A 25,925-nucleotide genomic window follows, 5' to 3' on the forward strand; every position below is an offset into this window, starting at 1 on the left:
TTTAAGTGAGTACAAACGAAGGGGAAAGGGGAAAGGCAGGGGAGAGTATGCTTATCTAACACTTTGAGGTCCTGGGTGAAATGCCCAGTACCAAAGAAGGGAAGGAGAAAAGGATGATGGAGGGATGCATGGATGCACAGATGGAGGGGGGGAGGGATGGACAGAGAGAAGGATTGAGGAAGGGAAGGGAGGGATGGACAGAAGGAGGGATGGAAGGAGGGATGCAGGGAGAGAGGTCGTGCATTGGCATTTCCAGTGGCACTCAGTGGGGCATGTGTGAGTCCTGTCCTGTTACCTTTCCTGACCACCAGGGCAATGGCTACAAGCCCTGTGAAGAGGAGAATGGCTCCAGCCAGGCTGAGCGAGAGCACCAGGATCCAGGTGGACACTAGAAGAGAGTGGGAGAAGAGGAGGCAGGTCAGAGCTGTTGGGAGGCTGAGGGGAACCCCTGCACCTCTTCAGGCTGCCTTTCTGGAGCCAGCCCCCTCCCAAGAGACACCCTCAAAGCTTGGATACAGGACCTTGTGCATTTCGACAGCCTTGTGTTCAATTAGCTAGTCCACTCCCTGGGGAATGTGACTGGTTGAGCCAATTAAGAACATCTTCTGGATCAATAAGAAAGGGATTTGTTCCTTCTGGGATACTGGCCCCAACGCCAGCAGCTTGTATTCAGAAGCTCAGGCAGGAGGATGGTGAGTTTAAGGCTAGCATGTGCTATGTAGACAATTGGTGACCAGCCTAGTATGAACCACCTCCCCCACACCAACACACACTCCAGAAAAAAGAAGATATAGCTTAAAGAGCTTACCTAGTGTGAACAAGATTCTGGGTTCCATCCCCAGCACAACCAAAGAATAAAAGTAGTTATTATTTATTTATATTTCAATTTCATGTGTATGAGTGTATTGCCTGCATGATTATAAGTGTATCCTTGTCAGCAATGTCTGCAGACACCAGAAAGGGGGCATTGATCCCCTGGAACTGGAGTTAAGGATGATTGTTACCATCATGTGGGTGCTGTGAATCCAACCTGGGCCTTCTGCAAGAGCAGTCAGTGCTCTTAGCTGCTGAGCCATCTCTCTAGCCCATGAACACATGTTTAAAAAGAGCTGTCATGGTTCATAGGTGTAATTGAAGTCCTTGGGAGTCTGAGGCAGGATGATTGCATTGAGTCTGAGATGAGCCTGGGCTACATAGTAAGTTCCAGGACCGCCTGGACTACAGTGTGAAACCCTGTCTGATAAAACAAAAGAAATCATAAAAAGGTTTTATCTCTGTGGCTAGGATTGCCATTGGAGCTGCTGAGTAGGATTTTGCCACCATAAAGTGAAAGGGGGGGGGCTTAGAACAAGTTGAGGAAGGAAGAAGGAACGGGAAATGACAGGGAATTCCTGCCATCTTTGAACTCCTGAGTCTAGCCATGTGTGAAGTCATACTATGAATGGACTGCAACAAACCAACAAATTGTCTTCCTTCCTCCCTCCCTCCTTCCTTCCTTCCTCCTTCCTCCTTCCTTCCTCCCTCCCTCCTTCCTTCCTTCCTCCTTCCTTCCTCCTTCCTCCCTCCCTCCTTCCTTCCTTCCTCCTTCCTTCCTTCCTTTCTTCCTCCCTCCTTCCTTCCTTCCTCCTTCCTCCTTCCTTCCTTCTTCCTCCCTTCCTCCCTCCTTCCTCATTCCTCCCTTCCTCCCTCCTTCCTTCCTTCCTCCTTTTTGAGACAGGATCTCCCTGTAGCCCCAGCTATCCTGGAACTCACTATGTAGACCAGGCTGGCCTTGAACTCACAGAGATCCGCCTGCCTCTGCCTCCCGAGTGCTGGGATTAAAGGCATGCGCCACCATGCCTGGCTTGGTTAGGTCTTTTTTATTTCCCCTTCTAGGATAGGAGGGGCGTGGTCAACTCCAAGCTGGGAGACCACAAGCCCCAAATGACAAAAAGAGGCCTTTGAGCTGTGCTAGAGGGGTCTTGGGTCTCCCCCAGAGGCTGCTCCATCCTTCCAGCTTGCTGGTTAACAACAAAATTCTCTTTGCAGGGACAGCATGATGAAAGCCCATGGAGAACCTGGGCGGCTCCATCCTCACAATATTTTTTTTGGTTCATTTTGAGACATGGTCTTATGTAGCCCAGGATGACCTGGGACTCATTGTTTAGCTGATGAGAACAGTTAACTTCTGATCCTTCTGCCTCAGCTCCCTCTGTGCTGGGATTACAGGCTTATACCTCCGTGCCTGATCTTTCTCATTTTAAAAAGTTTTTTATTTAGTTTTATTTTATGTGTATGGTTTTTTTGCCTACAAGTATTTAAGCGAACCATGTATACAATGTCTATGGAGGCCAGAAGAGGGCATTTGATCACTGCCATGTGGGTGGTGGGAACAAAGCCCAGGTTCTCTGCAAGAGCAGCTGGTGCTCTTAACCACTAAACCATCTCTCTGCCCCCCCTCCCTTTTTTTTCTTTTGAGACAGCATTTCCCTCTGTAGCCCCAGGAGGCCTAGAACTTGCTATATAGACTAGGCTGACCTCAAACTCCCTGAAATTTGCCTGCTTCTGTCTGCCCCTGAGTGCTGGAACTAAAGGTATGTACCACCACACCCATCCCCGCCCCCTTTTTTCCCCTATTTTGAGTCAGGGTCTCAATGTAGCCAAGGCTAACCTGGAACTCACTATGTAGCTGAGGATGACCTTGAACCCCTTATCCTGCTGCTTTTATCTTAAGTGTGCTGGAATGACCAGTGTACAGTACTATACCTGGTTTATGTGGTGCTGGGGATAAAATCTAGAGGGTCCTGCATGCTAGGTAAGTGCTCTATCAACTGAGCCCCATCCCCAACCCTGAGACAGGGTCTTCCTATGCAGCCTGGTGCTATGTAGACCAGACTGCCCTGAAGCCTGTTACCCCCTTGGCTTCATTTTTAAAATTTTTATTTATTTGTTGGGCTAGAGAGCTGGCTCAACGGTTAAGAGCACTGGCTGCTCTTGCAGAGCACCTGGTTCAATTCCCAGTACCTAGTTGGCCTCTAGTAACTGTCTGTAACTTCAGTTCCAGGAGACTCCAACATCCTCCTCAACCTCCTTGGGGACTGCATGACAGGGGTGCACCTACTTACATACAGGGGTGCACTTGCATACATGTGTACACTCATACACATACAATAAAAATAATAAATAAAAAATATTTATATGGGCAGGGCATGGTGGCACACGCTTTTAATCATAGCACTTGGAAGGCAGAGGCAGATGGAGCTCTATGAGTTCAAGGCCAGCCTGGTCTACATAGTGAGTTCCAGGACAGCTTTTTGAGACCCTGTCTCAAAAAGACCAAAAAAAAAATTTTTATGTGTATGAGTGTTTTGCCTGCATGTACATCACATGTATGCAATACCCACAGAGACCAGATGAGGGCATCAGATTCCCTGGAATTGGAGTTACAGATGGTTGTTAGCCACCATGTGGGTGCTGGGAACTAAACCTGGGTCCTCTGTAAGAGCAGCCAGTGCTCTTAACCACTGAGTCAGCTCTCCAGGCCTGTCTCCATCTTTCAAAGGCTGGGATTGTAAGACTGTACCACCACTTGGCAGCTGATGTCTGGACAATGGTGACCAAAGGCATCCACCTCTCACTTCTGTTTTCTGTGTGCTATGGACAAGCCTCATGCACATCTTGTGCTTCAGTTTCCCTATCCGAGAATGTAGAAAAATATAACTTCTGACTCATGGAATGGTTGCGAAGGTAGACGAAAGAAAGGCCAGTGAGTAGACCTGGGGAAGAATCACCAAGTTTGAGGAAATGCTATGGGAGGAGGTCTAAAAGTGGGTGGGGCACACAGATGTTCAAGTAAGGGTAAATTGAGATTAGGGCACAGCTCAGTGTAGAAAGTCCACCCAAAATCCCTCGGTGAGGGGCTGGGGGTGTGGCTCAGAGGTAGACCCTACCTAGCATCACAGGGAGGTGGAAGGGATACTTAACCACTTGAAGTCTTACCTGGGAAGGAGACCTGCAAGGGCTGACTGAGATCTGATAGCTGGGGCTGGCTGTTCTCGCCCATCACACCATACTGACAGCGGTAGCTCCCCCCAGCAGTCTCTCCACCGTCACTAGCAGTCACAGTGAATGTGACCCCAGGCTGGTCCTCAGGGGCCTGCAGGAACTGGAGCACCTCTTGTCCTCGGTACAGAGTGAAATTGGCCCCTAGGACGTCCCCGGGGGCTGTGCAGGAGATGTGGATGGGGTCATCTTGGCTGCTTGGATGGGGAGGCACTAGGAAGATGGATGGTTCTGGGATGGCCAGGGAGCCTGTAATGAAGATTGACAGCAGTTGGGGTGGTGGTGACGGCCCCACTTGAGCTGGCTGTGTGAAGTCAGGAAAACAGATCACCTTTGTGTATGTGTGTACGTGTGTGTGTGTGTGTGTGTGTGTGTGTACGTGTGTGTGTGTGTGTGTGTGTTTGAGCATTCATGCACTGGGGACTGGTTTATCCTAACCTTCCATTGAACTCCACCTCTAGGTCCTGAGCCTTGAAGTTTGTGTGCATCAGGATGCTGGCAATCTCTAAACACCCACTCCTGTGTTCAGGAAATTGTGTGCCTAGCACAAGTCATTGAATCACTTTATTAACAGTGGCAATGAGGGGGCTCAGCAGTCAAGCATTGGCTACTCTTGCAGAAGACTCACATGGCTGTCTGTAACTCCAGTTCTACGGGATCCATTGCCCTCTTCTGGCCTCTGTGGGCATTGCATACATATGGTGCACTTACATACACATAAAAGAAAAAAACAGTGGCAATTTGCTCTTTGGATTTAAGTCGATGACTATGCATGCTAGTGATAAGGCAAGGTCTTGTAGGAAGGAACAGAAGTGCTGGCCTCAAGCAAGTGCCAGAAATATGCAATGGGTAATGGGGAAGGCTACATGTAAACCAGGGTGACCTCAGAGGACTTCCTAGAAGAGGTGATAGATGACCCTAGTCCTGGTAATGAGGAAGAAGGACAGTTGGGAAGACTAGGGAAGAACCTTTCAGAATGAGAAAATGCTGTGGAAGGAGGCCTGAAGGTGGGTGGGGCACACAGATGTTTAAGGAGGGGTGAGTTGAGATAGGGGTGTGGCTTAGTTTACTTCCAGGGCTTGGGAGGCCGAGGCAGATGGATCTCTGTGAGTTCAAGGTCAGCCTGGTCTACATAGTGAGTTCCAGGCTGGCTGGGGCTACAGGGAGACTGTGTCTCAAACACACACACACACACACACACACAAAAAAAAAAAAGATTACCTAGAATCCTCAGTGAGAAGATGGTAGTGTTTAAAAGCACTGGCTGTTCTTGCAGAAGATCCGAGGAGTTTGTATCCCAGCACCCACATGATGGCTAACAACTGTCAGCAACTTCAGTTCCAGGGGATCTGATGCCCTCTACTGTCCTCCACAGGCACTGCACAACATGTGTGCACCTATGCACACACAGGCCTAACACTCATACACATAAAATAAAAATAATTTTTTTTTTGAGACAGGGTCTCCCTGTTGTGGGGCTGGCCTGTAACTCATTATGTAGGCCACGCTGACCTTGAAATCACAGAGAGACACCTGCCTCTGCCTCCCAAGTGCTGGGATCAAAGGTGTGCGCCACCACACCTGGCCAAATAAAACTAAATTAATAAAAAGTAAATAAGAAAGAATACCCCTGGCTGGGTGTGGTGGCACACATCTTTAATCCCAGCACCTGGGAGGCAGAGGCAGGTGGATCTCTGTGAGTTCGAGACCAGCCTGGTCTACATAGTGGGTTCCAGGACACGGGGTGGGGGTGCCTAGAGGTAGAGATCCTGCTTAGCATTTGAAAGGCCTTGGGTTCAGAAAAAAGATCCAGGAGGTGACTTCACTGGAGTGAGATAGTTGGAGGAGTGGGATGTGGAGTGCAGAGGACCCCTTCTTACTCCTTAGGGCAGTTTGCAGTTGGAGTAGTTTTGCCCAGAAGGAGCCGTGTTAGGGTGGGAATCAGTCTCTTTCCTAGCTGTCATAGACAACTGTTTTCTCATTATCACATTTAAATAATTAATTATGCATGTATGTGTAGAGCATGCGTGTGGTGGCCATGGAACACACTGGCTGAAGCCCTCCCTCCTTCCACCGTGTGGGTTCCAGAGATTGAACTCAGGTTGTCAGGCTTGGTGGCAAGCCCCTTTATCTGCTGAACCGTCTCACACACACACACACACACACACACACACACACACACACACGCCGTTTTTTTAAAGTGCTGGGATGGAACCCAGAGCCACCCATGCTAGGCAGACCCTCTGTCCCTGTGCTATACCAAGCCTCTGAGTAGGATATCTGATAGATGACTTTCACAAGTATTCCTGGTCTAGCCTCTACCAACATGTTAACTCCCCAAATCCCATACCCACTGAGAGCTACAGTCCTGGAGGCTGAGTAGAACTGAGTCACAGGGACTGGGTACTGCTGGGCTTCAACCTGTGGCCTGGTATTTCTACAAACCTTGACTTAGAATCAATAACATGGCTCAGATGAAAAGGCTGGGCAGTTTGGCAGTTTCCAGAATCCCCAGGGGAATCTGTGGGGATGAGTTCAATTACCCAATGGGAAGGCAGCCCAGCTGTGTTTCTTGTGCTGCAGGGCATCATGCTGGGAAGGGAGTTGGGGAGCTCGTTGGGGAACCTGAAGGGGGATGTCAGACTTACCAACTGCTAAAAGTAGGACAGTCCAGGGCATCTCCACACCTGCGTTGGGCGGGGAAACTTGGCGGAGGCCACGACCTGGGGCTCCCTGCCAACGCTGAGACCAGAGTAGAGAAAGGAGAAGCGATGGCTTATTCCGAGTGTTTCCTCAGTGGCAGGAAGTTGCACATATGCTTGGGCACCAAAAAGGGACTCCATCCTGTCCCCACCCCTTCCCCAAATGCACAGACAGCCACACAGCACTCTGCAGCCTTTCTGGATACAGTTCTGAGCATTGAAGGCTTCTTCCTCCCTCCAACCCAGAGGGTTGCTGAACATGTCATTGGGCTGTAGGGAAACCCCTCTCTGACCCACACTAACTAGTAGCAAAGCTGAAATGTGCAGTGGCCATGGTGGCAGTTGGGGGTCAAGGCTTGCCCTTGGTCTGAGTTCTGGAAGCTTCAGTATGTTGCTCTTGAGGCAGGCTAAGTGTAGTATACTTTAGATTAAGGAATGCATGAGGGCAAATGCAATGTCTTAGGTAGGGGATGTGACTCAGTGGAAGAGCCACTGCCCAAATCCTCCAGTGAGGGGCTGGGGCATAGCTCAGAGGTGGTGGCCCTTCCTAGGAACCCCTAGTGAGCGGCTGGGGGCATGGCTCAGGGGTAGAACCCTCGCCTAGAATCCCCCAGTGAGGGGCTCTGGGTGTGACCCAATGGTAGGATGCTCTCTATACCTTCCAGAGGTTCCTGTCTAGTGGTTTGTGAGATTTCCAGAGAGCAGCTTTGGAGAAACTAAGAGGTTTACCAGCTCATTGAAGGAGACAATAAAACACATAGCTGGGTACATTGCTTACTCCATACATTTCCAAATTAATGATACATTTCATTTAGTATCCCAGAGGGATCCTGCCTCAGAAGAACAAAAAACCAAGCCAGCACCGTACAGCACTCAGGAGGCAGAGGCAGACAGATCTCTGTTAGAGTAAGGCCTGGCCTGCCTGGGGAATTCCAGGCCAGCTGGGCTAGATGAAGACCATGTCTCAACAACAACAACAACCAAAACAAAACAAAAGCTCTCTTCTTCCAGGAGTGCAGTTAGGTAGTGGGAGACCCTTGGTGCCTTCCAACTGCTCAGCATAAAGCAAACCACAAAGATTTCTCTGATGTCTGGCTTGAAAGTCACCCTTCAGTTCATTTTTGTGGCTTGCTGGTGGGTGTGCAGGAGGAGTTCAGACAGATTCCTGGTCTGTTTATTCTAACAACTGAGAGTCACCAGCAGCCAGACATGCTGGGTACCAGAGACGCTGTGAAAGGTGAACAGGTCCACCCTTGGAGGACCTGTGAGTGGGACAGGAAGATGAGTTTCTAGCTGAGGAAGGACTATGACAGAAGTCACAGTGAGTCTCAGAAGGATCCAGTTGAGACAACAGCACGTCCTGGCAAGGAGAGGAGGGCCGGGCATTTCAGAGTGCAGAATGATTGCAGGGAGCACGTGGATGATGGTATACTTTCATCTTTGGACAATTCAATTTGTTGTAGGAAACAATAATTGAGCATTTAAATTTTTATTTAGCTGGGTATGGTGGCACATATATTTAATCCCAGAACCAGGAAGGCAGAGGCAGGTAGATTTCTGTGAGATCAAGGCCAGCCTGGTCTACATAGTGAGTTCCAGGTCAGTTGGGGCTACAGGGATACCTTGTCTCAAAACAACATCAAAAAATCTTATTTATTCACTTTGTGAATTATTTATTTAATTATATTTATTTTACATGTATGAGTATTTTACCTGCATGTAAGTGCACCATGTGTGTGCAATGCCCATAGTGGCCAGAAGAGGACATCAGATCCCCTAGAACTGGAGTTACAGTTGTTAGTTGCAGATGCTGGGAACTGAACCTCTTCAAAAGCAGTCAGTGCTCTTAACTGCTGAGTTTTCTCTCCAGCCCAAGATTTATTTTTTTATTTTATTTACATGTGTCTTTCTTTTTCTCTTTTTCTCTTTCTTTCTTTCTTTCTTCTTTCTTTTCTTTCTTTCTTCTTTTTCTTTCTTTCTTTCTTCCTCTCTCTCCTCTCTCTCTTTCTCTATCTCTCTTTTTCTTTTTTTTTTTTTTTTTCCAAGACATAGCCCCAGGTGGCCTGGAACTCACTATGAGACCAGGCTGGCCTCACTCACAAAGATCTGCCTGCCTCTGCCTCCCCATTGGTCCTGGGGGCCAAAGTAGCAAGTGCTATAACCATTAAGCCATTGATCCAGTCCCTGCCTTTTTTAAAAAACAAATTTGTTTTTCATTATTGCATCTCTCTCTCTCTCTCTCTCTCTCTCTCTCTCTCTCTCTCTCTCTGTGTGTGTGTGTGTGTGTGAGTTTGAGGTCAACCTGGGACATGAAACCTTGTCCAAAAAAGAAACACAGCAAAACAACAAAAGAATGGGGGGGGGGTAATAGGACTGAGGAGATGGCTCAGCAAAGTGCTTGTCTTGTAATCACAGGGCCCAGAGGTAGTTCTCCATAATCCATGTTAAAAACCAAGGTTTAGGCCAGGTGAGGTGGCATATGCCTTTAATCCCAGCACTCAGGAGGCAGAGGCAGGTGGATCTCTATGAGATCTATGCAGGCATGGGCTACACAGTGAGATTGAGGCCAGCTGGAGCTACACAGTGAGAGCCTGTCTCAAAAACAAAGTGTGCTGGTCTGTGCTTGTAATCCCAGAGCTGGAGAGCTGGTGAATCCTTAGGGCCTGGTATCCAGCCAGTTTAACCTACTTGTCAAACTCTAGGACAGCAAGATACTTTATCTGTCATAAACAAGGTAGATGGCAACTGAGGGGTCATACTCAGGTTGTCCTCTAGTTTCTGCATGCTTGTGCACATATGTGCAATCAGACACCCTCCACAAACCTGTGACAGGAGTCTTGTGCAGGCTGGAGGGAGACCAACAATTGCTGCCACACCCTGGGCTATATTGTTGCCCCAAGCTTGGTATCTATGAGGAGGAAGATGCTGGGGGAGTTAATTGCCAGACTGCTGTCACTGTAGGCTTTTGTAGCCAGATAGAAACCAGTAATTCAGCAGCCAGGGGTGATGGCTAATCTCAATTGTCAGTTTGATTGGTAATTGTTGAGTGTGATGGTACAGCCCTCGAATCCCAGCTCTCAAGAAGCTAAGGCGAGAGGATGGTGAGTTCCAAGATAGCCTGGGCTCTGTAGCAAGACCATATCTTAAAAACAAAACAAAACTTTAAAAAACAAGCTGGGTATGGTAGGTGATGTATGCCAGGAATTCCAGCACTTGGGAGGTGGAGACAGGAGAAGGTGTTTAAAGTTCATCCTTGGTTACATAGGGAGTTTGAAAGTAGCCTGGGCTATATTGGACTCTGCCTCAAAAACAAAAACAAGGAAGCTGGGTGTGATGGCACACACCTTTAATCACAGCATTTGGGAGGCAGACACAAGAGGATCTCTGTGAGTTCGTGGCCAGCCTAGTCTACATAGTGAGTTCCAGGCCATCTGGGACTACAGGGTGACCCTGCCTCAAGACAAAAAACAAAAAAAAAAAAGAAAACAAAAACCATAGGGAGGTCCAGGTCAGCTTGGGTTACAGGGAGATCCTGTTTTGTTTTTTTAATGCTTGAGTATTAGGAAATAGCAGTAAATAGGTGCTTACTTAAAAAAAAAAAAAAAAACAAGCATAGAGCTGGAGAGATGACTAGGCAGTTAAGAACAGTAAATGAATAATTATAAAGAAAAGAAAATCAGGAACAAAAACAAAACGGGAGGGCAAGATGACGTACCAAGTAAAAGAGCCTGCTGCCCAGCCTGACAAGCTGAGTTCAACTCCAGGGACACCCATGGTGAAGGTAGAGAACCAAATCGGGAGTCATTCTCTAATCTCTCCATACATGCCCAAGCCGCATGTGTCTGCCTATTTTCTCTCTCTCTCTCTCTCTCTCTCTCTCTCTCTCTCTCACACACACACACACACACACACTTAATAAATAAACAAATAATATAAGAAATGGGTATTCCCCTTTTGGAATTCTTCCTACACTCATGACTTTTTTCCTCTATTTTGTTTGTTTATTTATTATTTTTGTTTTATGAGTGTATTCCCTGCATGTATGCAAGTACATCCATGTACTGAAATGCCAGGGGAGGTCAGAGGAAGGCCTTGGATTCCCCTGGAACTGGAGTTATGAATGATTGTTAGCTGCCATGTGTGTGCTGGGAATCAAACCCAGGTCCTCTACAAGAGCAGCCCATGCTCTTAACTGCTGAGCCATCTCTCCAGCCCCATATTTTTGGTTTTTGAGACAGGGTCTCCCTATAACCCAAGCTGGCCTGGAACTCATTATGTAGAAGAGGCTGGCCTCGATCTCACAGAGATCCGCCTGCCTCTGCCTCCCGACTTCTGGTATTAAAGGTATGTTCCTGCCCTAGTTTGCTTTCTCTTGCTGAGATAACCAGGACCAAACCCAACTTGGTGAGGAGAGGGGTTATTTCAGCTCACAGCACATTCCTTCATGGAGGGAAGTCAGGGCAGGAGCTCAAGCAGGAACCATGGAGGAATGCTGCTTACTGGCTTGCTCTCCTGGCCTGTGTTCAGCCTGCTTTGTAATCCAGAACCACTTGCCCAGGGATGGCACCACTCACAGTGGGCCAAGCCCTCCCACATCACTCAACAATTAAGAAAATGCCCACAGACATGGCCACAGGCCAGTCAAGTAGAAGAAATTCCCAACTCAGGTTCCCTCTTCCTAGGTGTGTCAAGTAGACAACTGAAGCTATCTAGCATAGTGCCATCATACATGACTTTATTATATTATTTGTTTATTTATTGTGTGTGTGTGTGTGTGTGTGTGAGAATAGGCAGACACATGCTTGGGCATGTATGGAGAGATTAGAGAATGACTCCCGATTTGGTTCTCTACCTTCACCATGGGTGTCCCTGGAGTTGAACTCAGCTTGTCAGGCTGGGCAGCAGGCTCTTTTACTTGGTACGTCATCTTGCCCTCCCGTTTTGTTTTTGTTCCTGATTTTCTTTATAATTATTCATTTACTGTTCTTAATTGCTTAGTCATCTCTCCAGCTCTATGCTTGTTTTTTTCAAGTAAGCACCTATTTACTGCTATTTCCTAATACTCAAGCATTGCATCTGAATGAAAGTGAAACTTTGTATGAATAGACTATACTTAGAAACTTAACCTTCAAAGTTGTGCAAGGGAAAGAGCTGACAAGCACTGGCTTTGTTTGAAGAGCAATTATCCCTAGCTACCAACTTCTTTTCCTGTGTCTTTGAAAGATAAAGATTTCCGTCTAAACAACTCCCTCATATGTTTATTCGGGACCCCCAAGACGTATCCAGTTGTCCAACTATGTTTCTGCGTATCTGTCTGCTTCAAAATGAAATGCGGTGACCCCTGCAGCCTGACATAGAAACAGCTAATAGGTCTACTTACAGTGTCTGAGATGCTGCCACAAGCTTTATCTTGGTCGTTATAAGTTCCATGGGCTGGGATTATTACTACCATTTGTGGGCAAGGAAACTAAGGCATAGCAGGATGATCACCTCATTTATATTTTATTTGTATTGTATGTGTATGGATGTTTTGCCCGTGGAGGCCAGAAGAGGGCTTCAGATCCCCTGGAACTGGAGTTGACAGACGGTTGCTAGATGCCATGTGGATGCTGGGAATCGAAACTAGATCCTTTGCAAGAACAGCCAGTGATCTAACCACTGAACAAGCTCTGCAGCCTCTGTGTTATGGAAGTCCTATGGGTCACCAACAAGGCCACGCACAGTGGCTTAATACTGGCCAGCTCCGCCCACACAGGATTGACTAATGAGTTCCGGGAGCCTGAAAACTGGGATCAAACCACAAATAGGCGCCTAAGAAGGACCCTCAACTCTCCCATTGAGTCCTCTAAGTCTTTGCCTGTAAAAGGTGCGTCATCATGTCATTCTGTCGTGCCCCATCATCGCCCTACAACGACTGATAATAGATCTAGGGAATTTTCGGGAAAGTTTGAGTCGACGTCACTTAGCTTTCAGTCAGATTAGGCATTAATTCGGGCAGCTTTTTTCGGAGGGGTCCTTCATGAGGCGTTCCGCCGCTTTCGGACCGGGGACTAAAGCCTCAGCCAATGAAGTTAGCGAAGAAGCGGAGTGGGCGGAGCCAGTTCTTAAAGGAACCGCGTCCCATTAGCAGAGCAGAGGGTGCCTGGGATGATGGCGGCCGGCGCGGCCCTGGCCTGGGCCCTGTGGCTACTGCTGCCGGCTGTCGGGCTGGGGGCTGGGGGCCCACCGCCCATCCAGGATGGTGAATTCACCTTCCTTCTGCCCGCGGGGAAGAAGCAGTGTTTCTACCAGGCCGCGCCGGCCAACGCGAGTCTGGAGACCGAGTACCAAGTGAGAAGGGTCCCAGGGTTGGGGGCGCAACCGGGCGTCGGCGGGCGGGACGTGGTCAGTAGGTGGGCGTGGCCAGCCCTCGGGGTGTGGCCGGCACCCTAGACCAGATCTGCTTTGAAGGTGGCGAAGCCAGGCTTGGGAGGGGAAGGAGAGGGATTCGGTGGAGGCGGGGCTTGTAGTTAGCGGGAAATCCAGAGAACCACTCAGAAGGGGTGATCCCTGCGGATGGGCGTGGCCAGTGAGAAACTCAATCAGAAAGCTGGACCCTTGTGAGTGGGCGGAGCGAATGAGAAAGCCAAATAAAAGTCAGGAACCTCGCTGGACAGCATGACCTTTCGAAAATTCTAAGATCTAGAAGGTAGGATCGACTGAGATAGGCGTGGCCAGTGGGAAATCCAAAGCAATCAAGTCAGGACCGTGGCTGGTGGGCGTGACTAAGCGGCTTAGCTTTAAAATTAGGCACATCCTGGGTGGGTGGGGCCAGTGGGAAATCCAACGAACCAATCAGAAGGCACGACTCTCTGGATGGGCATTCTAAAGAACCACTTAGAACGCAGGACCACTGCGTGTGGGTGGGACCAGTGGGAAATCCCAAGAACCAATCAGAAGGTAGGGTCAGTGGGACCTCTTTAGAACCAATCAGAAGCCAAGACCGTTGCGGGTGGGCAGGGTCAGAATGTTGGGGTGTGGTCTACACCAGAGTTTATGGGGTTGGGTTCAAGGCAGGTCTCTGGGCACCTACTCTCGTGGGAGCCAATCTAAAACCTTTAGCCAGGTAGACATCCATCAGAGATTTCACATGTGGATGTGGCCTGATGAAAGACCCCACCCCGAGGTGTCTTAAGAACTAGGGTGGAGACTGAGGGACAGTTGGGGCAGAGGACCAGGTGTAGAGAGTAAAGGTGCTTGCCACCAAGCCTAATGATCTGAGTTCGATTCCTAGAATCCCATGGTGGAAGGAGAGAACCGACTTATGCAGGTTGTGCTCTGATCTCCAGACTTGCCCCCCACCCCCAAATAAACACGTTAAGAAAAACAGCTAGGCCCTTGATGGTCTGTTATCTTTGCTTGACTAATCCCCACCTCTCACCCAGTCCTACCTGCTCCCTAGGTAATTGGAGGTGCTGGTCTGGACGTAGACTTCACGTTGGAGAGCCCCCAGGGTGTGCTGTTGGTCAGTGAGTCTCGAAAGGCTGATGGGGTGCACACGTGAGTTCATTTCTGCTGCCTATCTGGGTTCAGTTACAGCCCCGCCACTCCTCGGTGGCCTCGGGTTACTATCCTACCTGCTCTAGAAACTGTGCTGGCCAGCCATTCTAGGGTCATGTCTGTGTCTTGTCTGCCCATCCAGGGTGGAGCCTACAGAGGCCGGGGACTACAGGCTGTGCTTTGACAACTCCTTCAGCACTATCTCTGAGAAGCTGGTTTTCTTTGAGCTCATCTTTGATAGTCTCTTGGATGAGGAAGAGGTAGAGGGCTGGGCAGAGGCTGTGGAACCAGAAGAGATGCTAGATGTCAAAATGGAGGACATCAAGGTAAGCTCTGGCCAGGCAGGGACCACTTCTTCCTGATGTCTACCAGTAGGCACCCTTCTTTGGGTAGGATCTCCCCCTTGGCCTGACTCAGTATCGCTAGCTTAATTTTATAATAGCAATGTATTTAAAACAGTAGCTTAGGGCTGGAGAGATGGCTCAGCAGTTAAGAACACTGTTCTTGCAGAAAACCTGGTTTCGAATCCCAGCACCCACATGGCAGCTAACAACTGTCTGTAACTCCAGTTCCAGGGGATCTGACAGCCTCTTCTGTCCTCTGTGGGCATTGCATGACACAGGTGCACTTACCTACATGCAGGCAATACACACATACACATCAAATAATAAATAAATATGAAAAAAAATTAAAAACAACAACAAAAAAACCCCCAGTAGCTTAGCCAGGTGTGGTGGCACATGCCTTTAAACCCAGCAGTGGGGAGGCAGAGGCATGCAATCTCTGTGAATTCAAAGCCAGCCTGTCTCAAAAAGGCCATTTCTTTTTAAAAAATTGTATTTTTATGTATGAGTGTTTTGTCTGCATGTATGTAAGTACACTATGTGCATGCAATGCCTGTGGAGACCAGAAGAGAGCACTGGATCATCTGTACCTAGAGGTACAGATGGTTAGCTGCTATGTGGGTACTGTCCTCTGCAAGAGCAGCCAGTGCTCTTAACTGCTGAGCCAGCTCTCCAGCCCCTAAACTTCATACTCATTTATTTTTGAAGACAGGGTCTCCCTCTAGCCCCAGCTGGCTTGGAACTCACTATGTAGACCAGGGTGACGTCAAAAAAAGAATGCTGGGATTAAAGGTATGCCACCCCTTGTGGCCAGAGCTGGTATTTAAATATCGTTACTGTGGCTTCTTCCACTACTGTTAATCACTAGTAAGTTTGTTTTGTAGCCTTATTTAAGCTTTTCTCTCTTTTTGGTGCTGAGGATTGAAACCAGGGCCTACTATATGATAACCATATGTTGTACCACTGAACTACACCCTGAACACTAGATGTTCAATTTTCATAGCAATAGAGTCGAGAATGGTGATACATGCATGTAATTCCAGCATTCAGAAGGATTGCAGTGAATTCAAGACCAGCTTGGGCTACATAGCAAGACCCTACCTCCAAAAAACCAAGAAAAACGGCTGGACATATGATATGCTCAGGCGGTAGAACCCTTGCCTAGCATGCACAAAATCCTGGCTTCTGTTCCCAGCACTGCATAAACTGGGTATGGGTGGGTGACATATGCTTGTAATCCCAGTACTGGGGTGGTAGATGAAGGAGGATCACAAATTCAAGGTCATCTTTGGCTTGCACAGCAAGAAAACACCAAGCTTAAAAAATGCCGGGGGTTTCCTGAAGAGGATGAGACCAGAGAGGTTAACTTGTTGATGGTCACATAGTTTGTGAGTGCTGAGTGGTAAGGGTAAGGATCAATTAGGCAGCCTGGCCAGTTGTTTTACTCCTCTCCTGGCGCCCCAGTAGGAATCCATTGAGACTATGAAGACACGGCTAGAACGGAGCATCCAGATGCTGACATTGCTTCGGGCTTTTGAGGCTCGTGATCGAAACCTGCAAGAGGGCAACCTGGAGCGGGTCAACTTCTGGTCTGCGGTCAACGTGGCTGTGCTGCTGCTGGTGGCTGTCCTACAAGTCTATACACTAAAGCGCTTTTTCCAGGACAAGCGTCCTGTGCCCACGTAGCCCCTGTGACGGACAATGAACAATCAAGCAAACCAGGGCAGGCGGGTGTGACTTGGGGGACATCCCTCCCAGGTTCTGTGCAGTCAGGTCCTCAGCTGTGGCACCTCGTGTCTTCCTTCTGGGTGGGCAGCAAGTCCTGATGGCCTGCAGGCCCCCTTGAAAGGGGATGACCCAGCAGCAGCACCTGTTTTCTGGAAGCTGGATGTGGTGGGCACTGCGGCCCTTGGGTGCCCTGGTTCCCTCCTCAAACAGTGCCTTAGCTCAACTCATCCAGCCAGCAAGATGGGGTTCCCCCTAGATGGACACTCTCTGAGGCCCAATGAGGGAGCCCCATGCCTTTGCTTTGCTCCTGGGTTTGGATGCGTTAGCCTGTTTTTGTTGTTTTGTTTGTTGTTTTTTTGGTGGTTTCTAATTGTTTATGACAAATATTCCCCAATTTACTCTGGGCAGTTCTTTCAAACAATTCAGTCAGCCTTTGCCAATCTAAGAATAGAATCATATGACACCCAATTCTGTGAATGGCCCCGCAGATAACATAGGTTTCAAACTGGCCATTAAACTGGCCAGTTACCATGTCAACCTCAGCCATTCATCTGGATGGATGCATGGTTCTTCACACCAGTGATGCAGTAGCTTGCAGAACATTTCTGCAGCACATACAGGTCCACAAATTTGCCGGCGTCATTTTGCATATGCTGTACCCCTGCTTCCTCCAGGTTCAGCATGAATGCAAAAAGCTGTTTTTTGTCTTTTTGTGACAGTCGCCCTATAGCCCCAGCAGGCCTGAAACTCCCTATGTAGACCAGGCTAGCCTGGATCTCATAAAGATCTGGCTACCCTTGCCTCTATAGTGCCAGGATTAAAGGCATGTCCTGCCACACTGGGCTTTTTTGTTTGTATTTTTATGGGCCAGCCTGTTTTACCTGGGGCTGGGAAGGAGACACAGTGGCAGAGTTCCAGCCAGGACAGTCACTTTTATTTGACAGGAAGGGGACCTGGCCCCTCTGCTCAGTGGGGGATCTGGTAACACAAGTCCAGGAGAGGACCCATTCCTCATCTCCCTGCAGGATTTCAGACAGGGACGAGAGGCAACTGGCCAAAGCCTGCCCAGGAGTTGCCAGGAACAAAGGGTGCCTGGCCTGGGCACTGGAGTCAATAAATTATGGTCAGAAAAATCAACCACCTGGTGACTGGGAATCAGGGACACCAGGTTGGGACAGACCGGCCCTCAAGACGGGGCAGCCAGGCAGGCGGGAGGGCTCTCCCACGAAGCTCAGAAGAAAGGTCTGGCAGGAGCCGATGGAGGAGGTCGCCTGGCACAAAGAAAAAAATCAGAAAGCAAAGTTTAACTGTGTCCCTGGTGGAGCCAGAAGGGGACCCGGAAGTGGGGGGTTGCGCTTGGTCAAGGTATGCTTTGAGGTCGTTGTGGCTATCAGTCCTGAGTCGAGGTGGTGCCATCTATCAGGCCTGATGTATAGATAGTGGCAACCTGCACAAATGGGGATGTTTGTCTCCCATTCCTGAGATAGAGAGGGGTTTCCCAGGAGCATGTGACAGGGTGATCCCCCCACGTCCTGAATGAATGTGGGTGGCCTCAAGGGGGTCCTGCCATACTGAGAGTGGACAGTCTCACCCCCCCGCTGGGACAGAAACACAAAAGGCCCACACAAAGCAGCTATCAGAGGCTCTTCCCTTTATTTTAGTTTATTAATAGGATATACAGTGTGCAGGCACTTACAGTGGTCAAACTGAGCAAGGCAGGAACAAGGTCACAGAGAGGCACCAAGGCCCACCCTGTTCCAGAGGACTGAGAAGAGCGTGAGGCCTAGTGGAACTGAATAACTCCAGCCTGATGAAGGCACCTCTGGCCAAGGTTGGGTCCGGCTCAGGATGTACGGTTAATATGGCCAAAGAAGTATGTACAACTCAAGCCAGGGGGCTGCCAGCGTGGGGCCCACTGGGCCTGGCTTGCTCCTGAGGAGCCTCTAGAAGAGTGGGCAGTCCCTTACACCCTAAGAAGGGCCAAAGGCTTACAGACAGGCCTTTGGGGGTTCTGGCTTCTGCAAAGTTCTTGGTGAAGTCCCTGCCAGGGTCCCTCCCCACCCCAGCCTGGATCTTTCCATATGGTCCCAGGGTGCCATTACCACTCTCCCAACCAGAAACCCCATGTTCCAAAGTGCAAAGCGCCCATATGCTGTGGTTCCCAGGCCCCTTCAGTGGTGTCTGCCAGGGATAGGAGGGAAGGGGCAGGGTTTGTCCACAGGGAGCCTGGTCCCGTTTGGGGGCAGAGGGGCCCAGACCACAGGAAGCTCCTGCACTGCGAGTACACAAGGCCCCCAGAGAACATGCCCCCAGGTGGCCTAGTCTAGTAGGGAGGGCTCAGCTGGGCGGATAATGGTGGGCCGGCTGGGTGCAGCGGGGGGTCTCCTGCTGCAAAGAAAAAGACAGATGGAGAGGAGGGCAGTGAGGCTGGAAGCAGGGCAAGGATGGGGACCCAGACCACCCACAGTGCCCCTGAGCTGGGGTTCCAGGAGAGAGTCTGCCAGACCTAAATGTTTCCCCTGGCCAGGTGAGTTCCTTGCACTTGAGGGGAGTTGGTTCTCTCCTTCCACCATGTGGGTCTCGGGAATTGAACTCTGGTGGTGAGACTTAGTGGAAAGCACCTTTACAGGCTGTGTCTTGCCAGCCCTCTGTGCGCTTTGGACCTTAGCATAACTCAGAAGTAGGAAGACAAGAATCTGGCTTGCCAGGCACATAGGACCTCAGTAAGGTCAAAGATAAATGGTGGCATTTGTCTTGGGTGCAGGTGGCCTACCAAGTCAAGGACAAGCCAGGAGCCCTGGAGTCTGCAGACCCATTGTTCTGGGGCATTGGCTAAGGGGCTGGCCCTCTGGGCCTCAGTGGGATGCCCATGTTATATTCTATGCTGTCAAACCCATGATGGAAGCCACCAGGAGGGAAGGAGTTGAAGTGTCTGAGAGACCCCAGTTTGGACTGCAGGCCTTACCTGGGAACTCCTGGGGGAATGCCAGGAGGGATCCGAGCTGGCCGAGATGGGATCTGTGGCGGGGCTGAGAAGGGGTCATTGTTGGCAAACACACTCTGGGGTCCAGGCCGGGATGGGATGGGGGGCGCTGAGAAGGAGGCTGCAGCCCCCACAGGCAGAGGAATCAGGGGAGGCCCTGGTGTGGGGCCCCGCACTGCAGGAGGCCGGCCAGGAGGGTGTGCACTGGACACAGGTCTGCGTTGTGGAGTGGGGCTGTGAGGGAAGGAGGGAGAGGCTGTGAGCTCCCACGGTGAGGGTGAGAGTCCTCTAACCTGACCCATACCTGGCACTGATATTCTCTCACCCTCTACTACTTGGGGGCTCCTCCTTTGCTCATGTCAAACTTCCCACGGGGGCAGGTGTGTCTCCCGTATCAGACTGCATCTGGATCTCTAATGATGCCCTCACAGGGGCTCAGGAACTTTCCAGAGCTCAGCCCTTGCCCTCAATGCCTTTTAGTCTCTGCATGGAGGGACCTGCAGTTTCCTCAAACTAGAAGGTGTCTTCCCTGAGGGCTAAGGTGTTCTGCAGTTCCAGTGGGCCACCACACACACACAGTATGGATGCTCAGATCTCCCCAGCCCATGCCCCTCCACAGCAAGGCCAGTGGCATCCCAGATTCTATGGGGCACCTATGAGCTGGTAGGTTGTGATAGTTGAGCTGTTTCCCATCTAGAACTTTCCACAGGCCCTTTTATGTGTTTTAGGAGGCTGACCCCTCTGGTGGCTGTCCCCTGGACCTCTTGCTTTTGGTTTCACTTGGGTTTAACCCATAGAAAGTACTAGGAAGCAGGAAGGTTGGAGGAAGAGAACTGGGGAGTGTTGACTCTGATGGGTACTTTGAGGCCATGGCTCCCCTGGTGGCTTCAGGTAGGGCTCAGCTTAGGCCTGTGTGTTGCACTGTCCGGGGTTAGCCTCTTGCCCTGCCCACCTATGGGTGGGTTGTGTTTTGTCTTCTGCTGGGAGGCAGAGGGCACAGGAAGGGAGCTGAGGACTAGCACAAGGCAGCTTCTGTGACATATGGGGTCTCCCAGACCTGTGGCTGCTGGTATTTTGGAGCCAAGTGTCATCAACTGGTGGGGGCACAGGCGTGGACACCGTACTGGTGCTGATGTCCCCGATGATGTTGAGTGCCTCTTTGAGTGCATGATACATGCGCAGCATGTCGTCCCGCCGCTGGGCCTGCTCCGCAGACTCTTCCATAAGACTGCTCTGGTCTGATGAGGAGTACAGGTAGGCTAGCAGCTCATGGTGGATGAAGGCTTTTGTCTGAGGACAAATGTGGGAGAGGTCAAGCCTCCAACACACCAGCCAAGACTTCAGTGGCCTACTGTTACTAGAAAAGCATCCATCATAGGCTGAACACCTGGCTCAGAGGTAGAGTCCCTGTCTAGAATTCCCCAGTGAAGGACTGGGGGCATGGGTTAGGGGTCGAGCCCCTGCCTAGAATCACCTGAGGGGATGGGGTATGACTCAGTGGTAGAGCTCTTGTCTAGAATCACCTAATGAGGGAGTGAGGCATGGGTCAGGACAGAGTCCCTACATATCGACTCCCCCATGAAGAAGCTAAGGATGCAGCTTGGCAGTAGTGTTGTCCTACCATGTCCCAGGTTCAATAAAAAACAAAACAAAGCCAAACCCTAAGTTGTGACATGTTCTAACTTTGTGGAGCTTTTGTTTTTAATTTTTGTAAATTCATTATTATTGTGTGTGCATTATGTGTGGGTCTGCCACAGAATGCATGTGGAGATCAGAGGAGCTGATTCTCTCTTTCTACCTTTACATGGATTCTGGGGAATCAAACTCAGGTCTTCAGAATTGCTGAGCCTTTATCCTCTGATCCATCTTGTCTGCCCTGGTTTTAGGCATTGTTTTTTTTTTTAGAGACAGGGACTTAGTATGTAGTGCTGGCTGGCTTGGAACTTACTATGTAGACTAACCTGGCCTTGAACTCAGAAATCTGCTTGCCTCTGCTTTCCAGGTGCTACCACGCTTGGCTTGCTTTTAGTTTTTTTTTCCTGAGATAGGGTCTTCCTGTAACCCCAGCTGGCCTGGAATTCACTATGTAGACCAGGCTGGCCTCAAGCTCACAGAGATTCACCTGCCTCTGCCTCCTGAGTACTGGGATTAAAGGTGTGCGTCACCATGCCAGGCCTATTTTTTATTTTTTTGTGGATGCGTATACTGCCTGTATGTACATAAGTGCACCTGTGTTGTGCAATGCCTACAGGGGTCAGAAGAGGGAGTCGGATCCCCTGGAACTGGAGTTATGGATGGTTGTTAGCTGCCATGTGGGTGCTGGGAATCAAACCTGGGTCCTCTGCAAGAGCAGTCACTGCTCTCAACTGCTGAGCCATTCTCCAGCCCCATGGTTTTAGTTTTTTAAAGAGAGGGTCTCACATGGTCAGGGCTGCCCTCAAACCTGTTAGGTTGCTGGGGATGACCTGGAACGCCTGCTCCTCCGGCCTCCCCATCCTGAGTGCTGGGGTCACAGGCATGCTGTGCCACAGTTTCTGTGTAACAGGATGGAACCTAGCACTCTACCCACTGAGCAGCAGCTCTACTCCTTAGAGTGCTATGCATATGCCACTTACATTGTTGATCATGAGGTGCATGATGGTCTTGGGCATGAGGTCTCGGATGGATTTGTTGATGATGGCTACGTAGGAGTCCACAAGGTTTCGGATGGTTTCCACCTGCCGTTCCAGCTGTGGGTCCATGGAGAAGGTGTTTTCCTGCACCCCATCCTCGTTCTCTGTCTGTGGGAGACACCAGGAGGAAGGGCTCAGTGTGGTCTGGTCAGCCACGGCAAGTCCTCACTCTGGGGAAACAAGGTGCTTGTCTCACCAACAACTGACTTTCTGAGATGGTTTCTAACAGTCCTGTTAGAACCAGGGGGCCCTTGCTGCCCAGATCTGGGGTGACTGGCTCTAGCCAGGTTGGACCCCTTATCCTGGGGACAAGGATACAATGTCCAATTGGATGCCAAGGGCATCCAGTCACTCCACCCCAAGAGCAGGAAGAGGAAAACAAAACATGTAGACAAGATCCGAGTCCATGTGCCCCCCAGACTGTGGCTTTGACTGAAGAAATATCTGGATCCTGATGACAAACCATGGTTGTTCTGCTTTGATTGCTCAAGTGGGTGTCCGCTGTATGCAGTCTGAGGGTCCATGCCAATGTGGTGTGATAATTTGATGTGAGAGTTCCCTTGGGGTCAGATGGTAAAGCTCCGCCTGCTGGTGTGGTATTTAGACAGTTCTGCAAACTTCAGAAGTGGTCACTATGGGCATGTTACCCCCACTTTCATGCCTTCCCCTTTGTTTCCTGCTCACCAAATGGGGGAACCCTCCTCCACTCCACATTCCTACTGCCACAATTGGCTGTTCCAGCACATGGGGCCCAGCAGCATGTGCCTAAGCCCTCTGAAACCATGAGCCAAAATTAAACCTGTTTTCTCCTAAGTTGTATGTGTCAGGTTTTTGGTTTTTTTTTTTTTTTTTTTTTTTTTTTGAGACAGAGTCTCCCTGTAGCCCTGGCTGGTTTGGAATTCACTATGTAGATCAGGTTGCCCTTGATCTCACAGAGATCTGCCTGCCTCTGCCTCCTAAGTGCTGGGATTATAAGCACGTACCACCACACCTGGCTTCTCACTTTATTTTTTTTTAATTAAACTTATTATTTATTATTTGTTTTACATGTATGAGTGTATCACCTGCCTGCATATAAGTGCACCAGTGTTATGCAGGGCTCAGAAAGGTCAGAAAAGGGCATTGGATCCCCCGGAACTGGAGTGATAAATGATTGTTCTCTGCCATGTGGGTGCTGGGAACCAAACCCAGGTTCTCTGCAAGAGCAGTCAATGCTCCTAACTACTGGGCCATCTCTCCAGCCCCTCACTTTATTTTTTTGAGTCAGGGTCTCTCACTAGGACCTGGGATTAACTGATTTGACAAGGCTGTTTGGCTGGGCCAGCCCCAGAGATGCTCCCGTCTCTGCCTCCCCAGCACTGAGATTACAGATTTGCGCCACCATGCCTGGCTTTGGCTGAACTCAGGTCCTCATGCTTATGTGGCAAGCATTTTATTGCTGGAGCCTTCTCCACAGCTTCCACCAGGTATTTTAATCACAGCAAAGGAAAGCACACTGACACTGTGGCTCTTCCCACCCCTAGTTAGTCAGACAGGTGGCTCCTCACCTGGTCCTTCTCTGGGTAGACCCCAGCTCGGAGGAACGAGGCCTTCCAGCTGTCCACGTCCTCCTGGGAGTCACAGGCCAGCTCAATCTGTCGTAGGTCCTTGTAGACATTTCTGGGGTGGGTGGGAAAAGAGGCATGCCCTTGAATCCAACAGACTTGGCTGACTACGAAGAGTGTGGGTCTTGGAGCTCTTTGCCTGATCTGGACACACAGATGGTTCTAGTACCTTTCCCTATCCTGCTGAGGGACTGCTGGAACCATGCTTCCAGTCCCTCACTGGGGGATTCTGGGCAGAAGCTCCACCACTGAGGCATGCCCCCAACCCCTCATCGGGCAATTCCAGGCAGGGGCTCTACCTCTGGGACATACCTCCCAAACCCTAAGTGGGGGATTCTAGGAAGAGGCTCTACCTCTGGGACATACCTCCCAAACCCTGAGTGGGGGATTCTAGGCAGGGGCTCTGTTGCTGAGTCATAACCCAGGCCCTCATTGGAGGATTCTAGGCAGGGGCTCTACCTCTGAGCCATGCTCCCAGCCCCTCAATGAGGGAATTCTAATCAAGAGTCTCTGCTGCTGAGCCATGCCCCAAGCCCCTCACTGGGGGATTCCAGGCAGGAGTTCTGCCTCTGAACCATGCCCTCAGACCCTCACAGGTACATTAGAGGCAGGCACACATTATCTAAGCCACATCTCCAGCTTCTAGTACTGAAGGCCTCTGAGCATGAGGAATGAGACCAGGGCGAATTGGAAAGTCAGTAATGTGGGTATGGGTGTGTGCATGTATGCAGGCAGGTACCTGTGTGTGCATGCATGTAGGAGCCTGAGTTCAACATCAGATGTCTTTCTCAATTGCTCACCACCTTATTTTTTGAGCCATGGTCTGTATCAGTGGCCTGCAGCTTACTGATATGGCTAGAATGGCTGGTCAGTAGGAGCCAGGGATCCTGTCTCTGCCTCCCTTGCACTCTGCCTGGCTTTTGTATGTGGGTGCTGGGGATCAAACTTGAGTTCTCATGCTTACATAGTGCCCCAAGTCCTGCTTACTATACCACACACTAGCCTGCCCCACAAGCAGGTGGCCTGCATGTGACACCTGGGTGTGAAGCCAAACAAGGCCCCAAGGCACAGCTCTGACCAACCAGCAGTCAATGAGCAGCTGTCCAGACAGGATTTCTGAAAGGAGCCTGGAGGGGCAGGGCCCACCATTGTTCTTCTTCCTTTCAGTTATCTACAATGGCTGGAGCTTGTACAGTCTTCTTGGACACACAAGTGGAAGGCTTGAGAATCAAGAAGGTATCCTGGGTATCAATGCTTGTACAGCTGCAGCCACTTGCCTCAAGGGTAAAGTTTAGTCTTTTGTGTAGCAAAACAAAGGCATATTGATCTCGTCTCCACTGCTAGTGTTCAGGCTTTTCAGATCTCAGTGGTGCAGGGCTTGCCTACCCTGTGCAAGGTTCAGTGCAAAACAGCAACAAAGCTCATGTTATTGCTATTCCCCAAATCTCACATTGCCTAGGGTTCATTCCTCCATCCCAGACTCTGGGATCTCTGAGCTTTCTCCTTGAAAATTCTCGTGTCTTCCAGGACCCTCTCCATCAGCATAGACCCAGTTGTGTTCCTGACTGTCCCCAAGCCCATGCTGCCTTGCCATCCCTGTCTGAGCAACTGGTATCAGCTCAGGTCCTAGCCTCACTGTCACCATCATCATCTTTTCTCACCCCCCATCTGAGGACCAGGCTCCTACTCCTCTTCCTTCATGTCCTTGGCCCCTGGAAGCCTGTCTAGACTGTTGCCTTCCACAGAGACTAGCCCAGTACCATTGGCCATGTCCCACGAGTCTGTTACTTATGTAACCGCAAGAGGGCACACACCAGACCCAGAGCCAGGCCCTGTCCATCTCCACTGGCTGATTCCTCCACTGTTTTTACCTCACAGGATCTTCTCTTCATCTCAGTATCTCTTTCCTCCTCCCCTCCCACTTGTCCTTCCTCCCTCCCTCTCACTTCTCCCTCTATTAGACAAGGTCTCAAGTAGTTCAGGCTGGTCTTGAACTCCCTATATAGCTGAGGATGACCTTCAACACCTGATCTTCAGGCGCCCACCTCCCCAGTGCTGGGGAGGGTTGTGTGTATCACTACATGGCTCTATATCTCTCAATTTTTTTTTTTTTTTTAAGACAGGGACTCCCAGTAGCCCCAGTTGGCCTGAAACTCACTATGTAGATCAGGCTGGCTTCAATCTCACAGAGGTCCATCTGCCTCTGCTGGGATTTAAGGTATGCGCCACCACGCCCAGCTCTGTACCTCCTAGTTTATTCTGCTCATTGCAACCATCTGTGTCCCTGGTGCTCTGTCCCCTCCCTCAACCAC

At 50.0% G+C, this 25,925-nt stretch overlaps 3 protein-coding genes and 1 pseudogene across 12 annotated transcripts in view; 1 reads left to right on the forward strand and 3 right to left on the reverse strand.

Moving 5' to 3' along the window:
• Positions 1–295: 295 nt before the first annotated feature.
• On the reverse strand, positions 296–6,907 carry CUNH19orf38 (chromosome unknown C19orf38 homolog; the record flags this gene model as incomplete). The annotated part of the gene is made up of 3 exons (XM_008850077.3): positions 6,690–6,907; positions 3,979–4,290; positions 296–388 (listed from the first exon to the last, which is right to left on the reverse strand). Coding segments are annotated over exons 1-3 (436 nt in total), but the record flags the coding sequence as incomplete, so codon positions are not given.
• A 5,948-nt stretch (positions 6,908–12,855) lies between these two features.
• Positions 12,856–25,518, forward strand: Tmed1 (transmembrane p24 trafficking protein 1). Of its 2 annotated transcripts, none has more exons than XM_008850013.2 (4): positions 12,856–13,073; positions 14,185–14,282; positions 14,425–14,608; positions 24,781–25,518. In XM_008850013.2, the coding sequence occupies exons 1-4, from the start codon at positions 12,891–12,893 to the stop codon at positions 24,937–24,939; spliced, it is 624 nt and encodes a 207-aa protein (XP_008848235.1). In that variant the 5' UTR covers positions 12,856–12,890; the 3' UTR covers positions 24,940–25,518. The 2 variants fall into 2 exon arrangements, with proteins under 2 accessions (XP_008848235.1, XP_008848234.1); XM_008850012.3 differs by lacking the exon at positions 24,781–25,518 and adding an exon at positions 16,094–17,033 and having other exon boundaries at positions 12,857–13,073.
• On the reverse strand, positions 16,750–17,073 carry LOC103747579 (annotated as a pseudogene).
• Positions 17,074–25,925, reverse strand: part of Dnm2 (dynamin 2) — a 98,096-nt gene continuing 89,244 nt past the window's right edge. For 4 of the 9 annotated variants that reach the window (XM_008850008.3, XM_008850003.3, XM_008850007.3 and 1 more), the window contains 5 exons: positions 23,557–23,668; positions 21,953–22,117; positions 20,395–20,627; positions 19,320–19,571; positions 17,989–18,742 (listed from right to left, as the gene is read on the reverse strand). In XM_008850008.3, coding sequence (XP_008848230.1) covers positions 18,673–18,742; positions 19,320–19,571; positions 20,395–20,627; positions 21,953–22,117; positions 23,557–23,668 — 832 coding nt within the window. In that variant the 3' untranslated portion in view covers positions 17,989–18,672. Of the gene's footprint in view, positions 17,626–17,988; positions 18,743–19,319; positions 19,572–20,394; positions 20,628–21,952; positions 22,118–23,556; positions 23,669–25,925 lie in introns of those variants that run through there. The other 5 variants (XM_029554535.1, XM_008850010.2, XM_029554532.1 and 2 more) reach the window with 2 other exon arrangements.

This window comes from Nannospalax galili, unplaced genomic scaffold (assembly GCF_000622305.1).
Source record: "Nannospalax galili isolate Female #2095 unplaced genomic scaffold, S.galili_v1.0 scaffold1685, whole genome shotgun sequence".
Lineage (NCBI taxonomy): Eukaryota > Metazoa > Chordata > Mammalia > Rodentia > Spalacidae > Nannospalax > Nannospalax galili.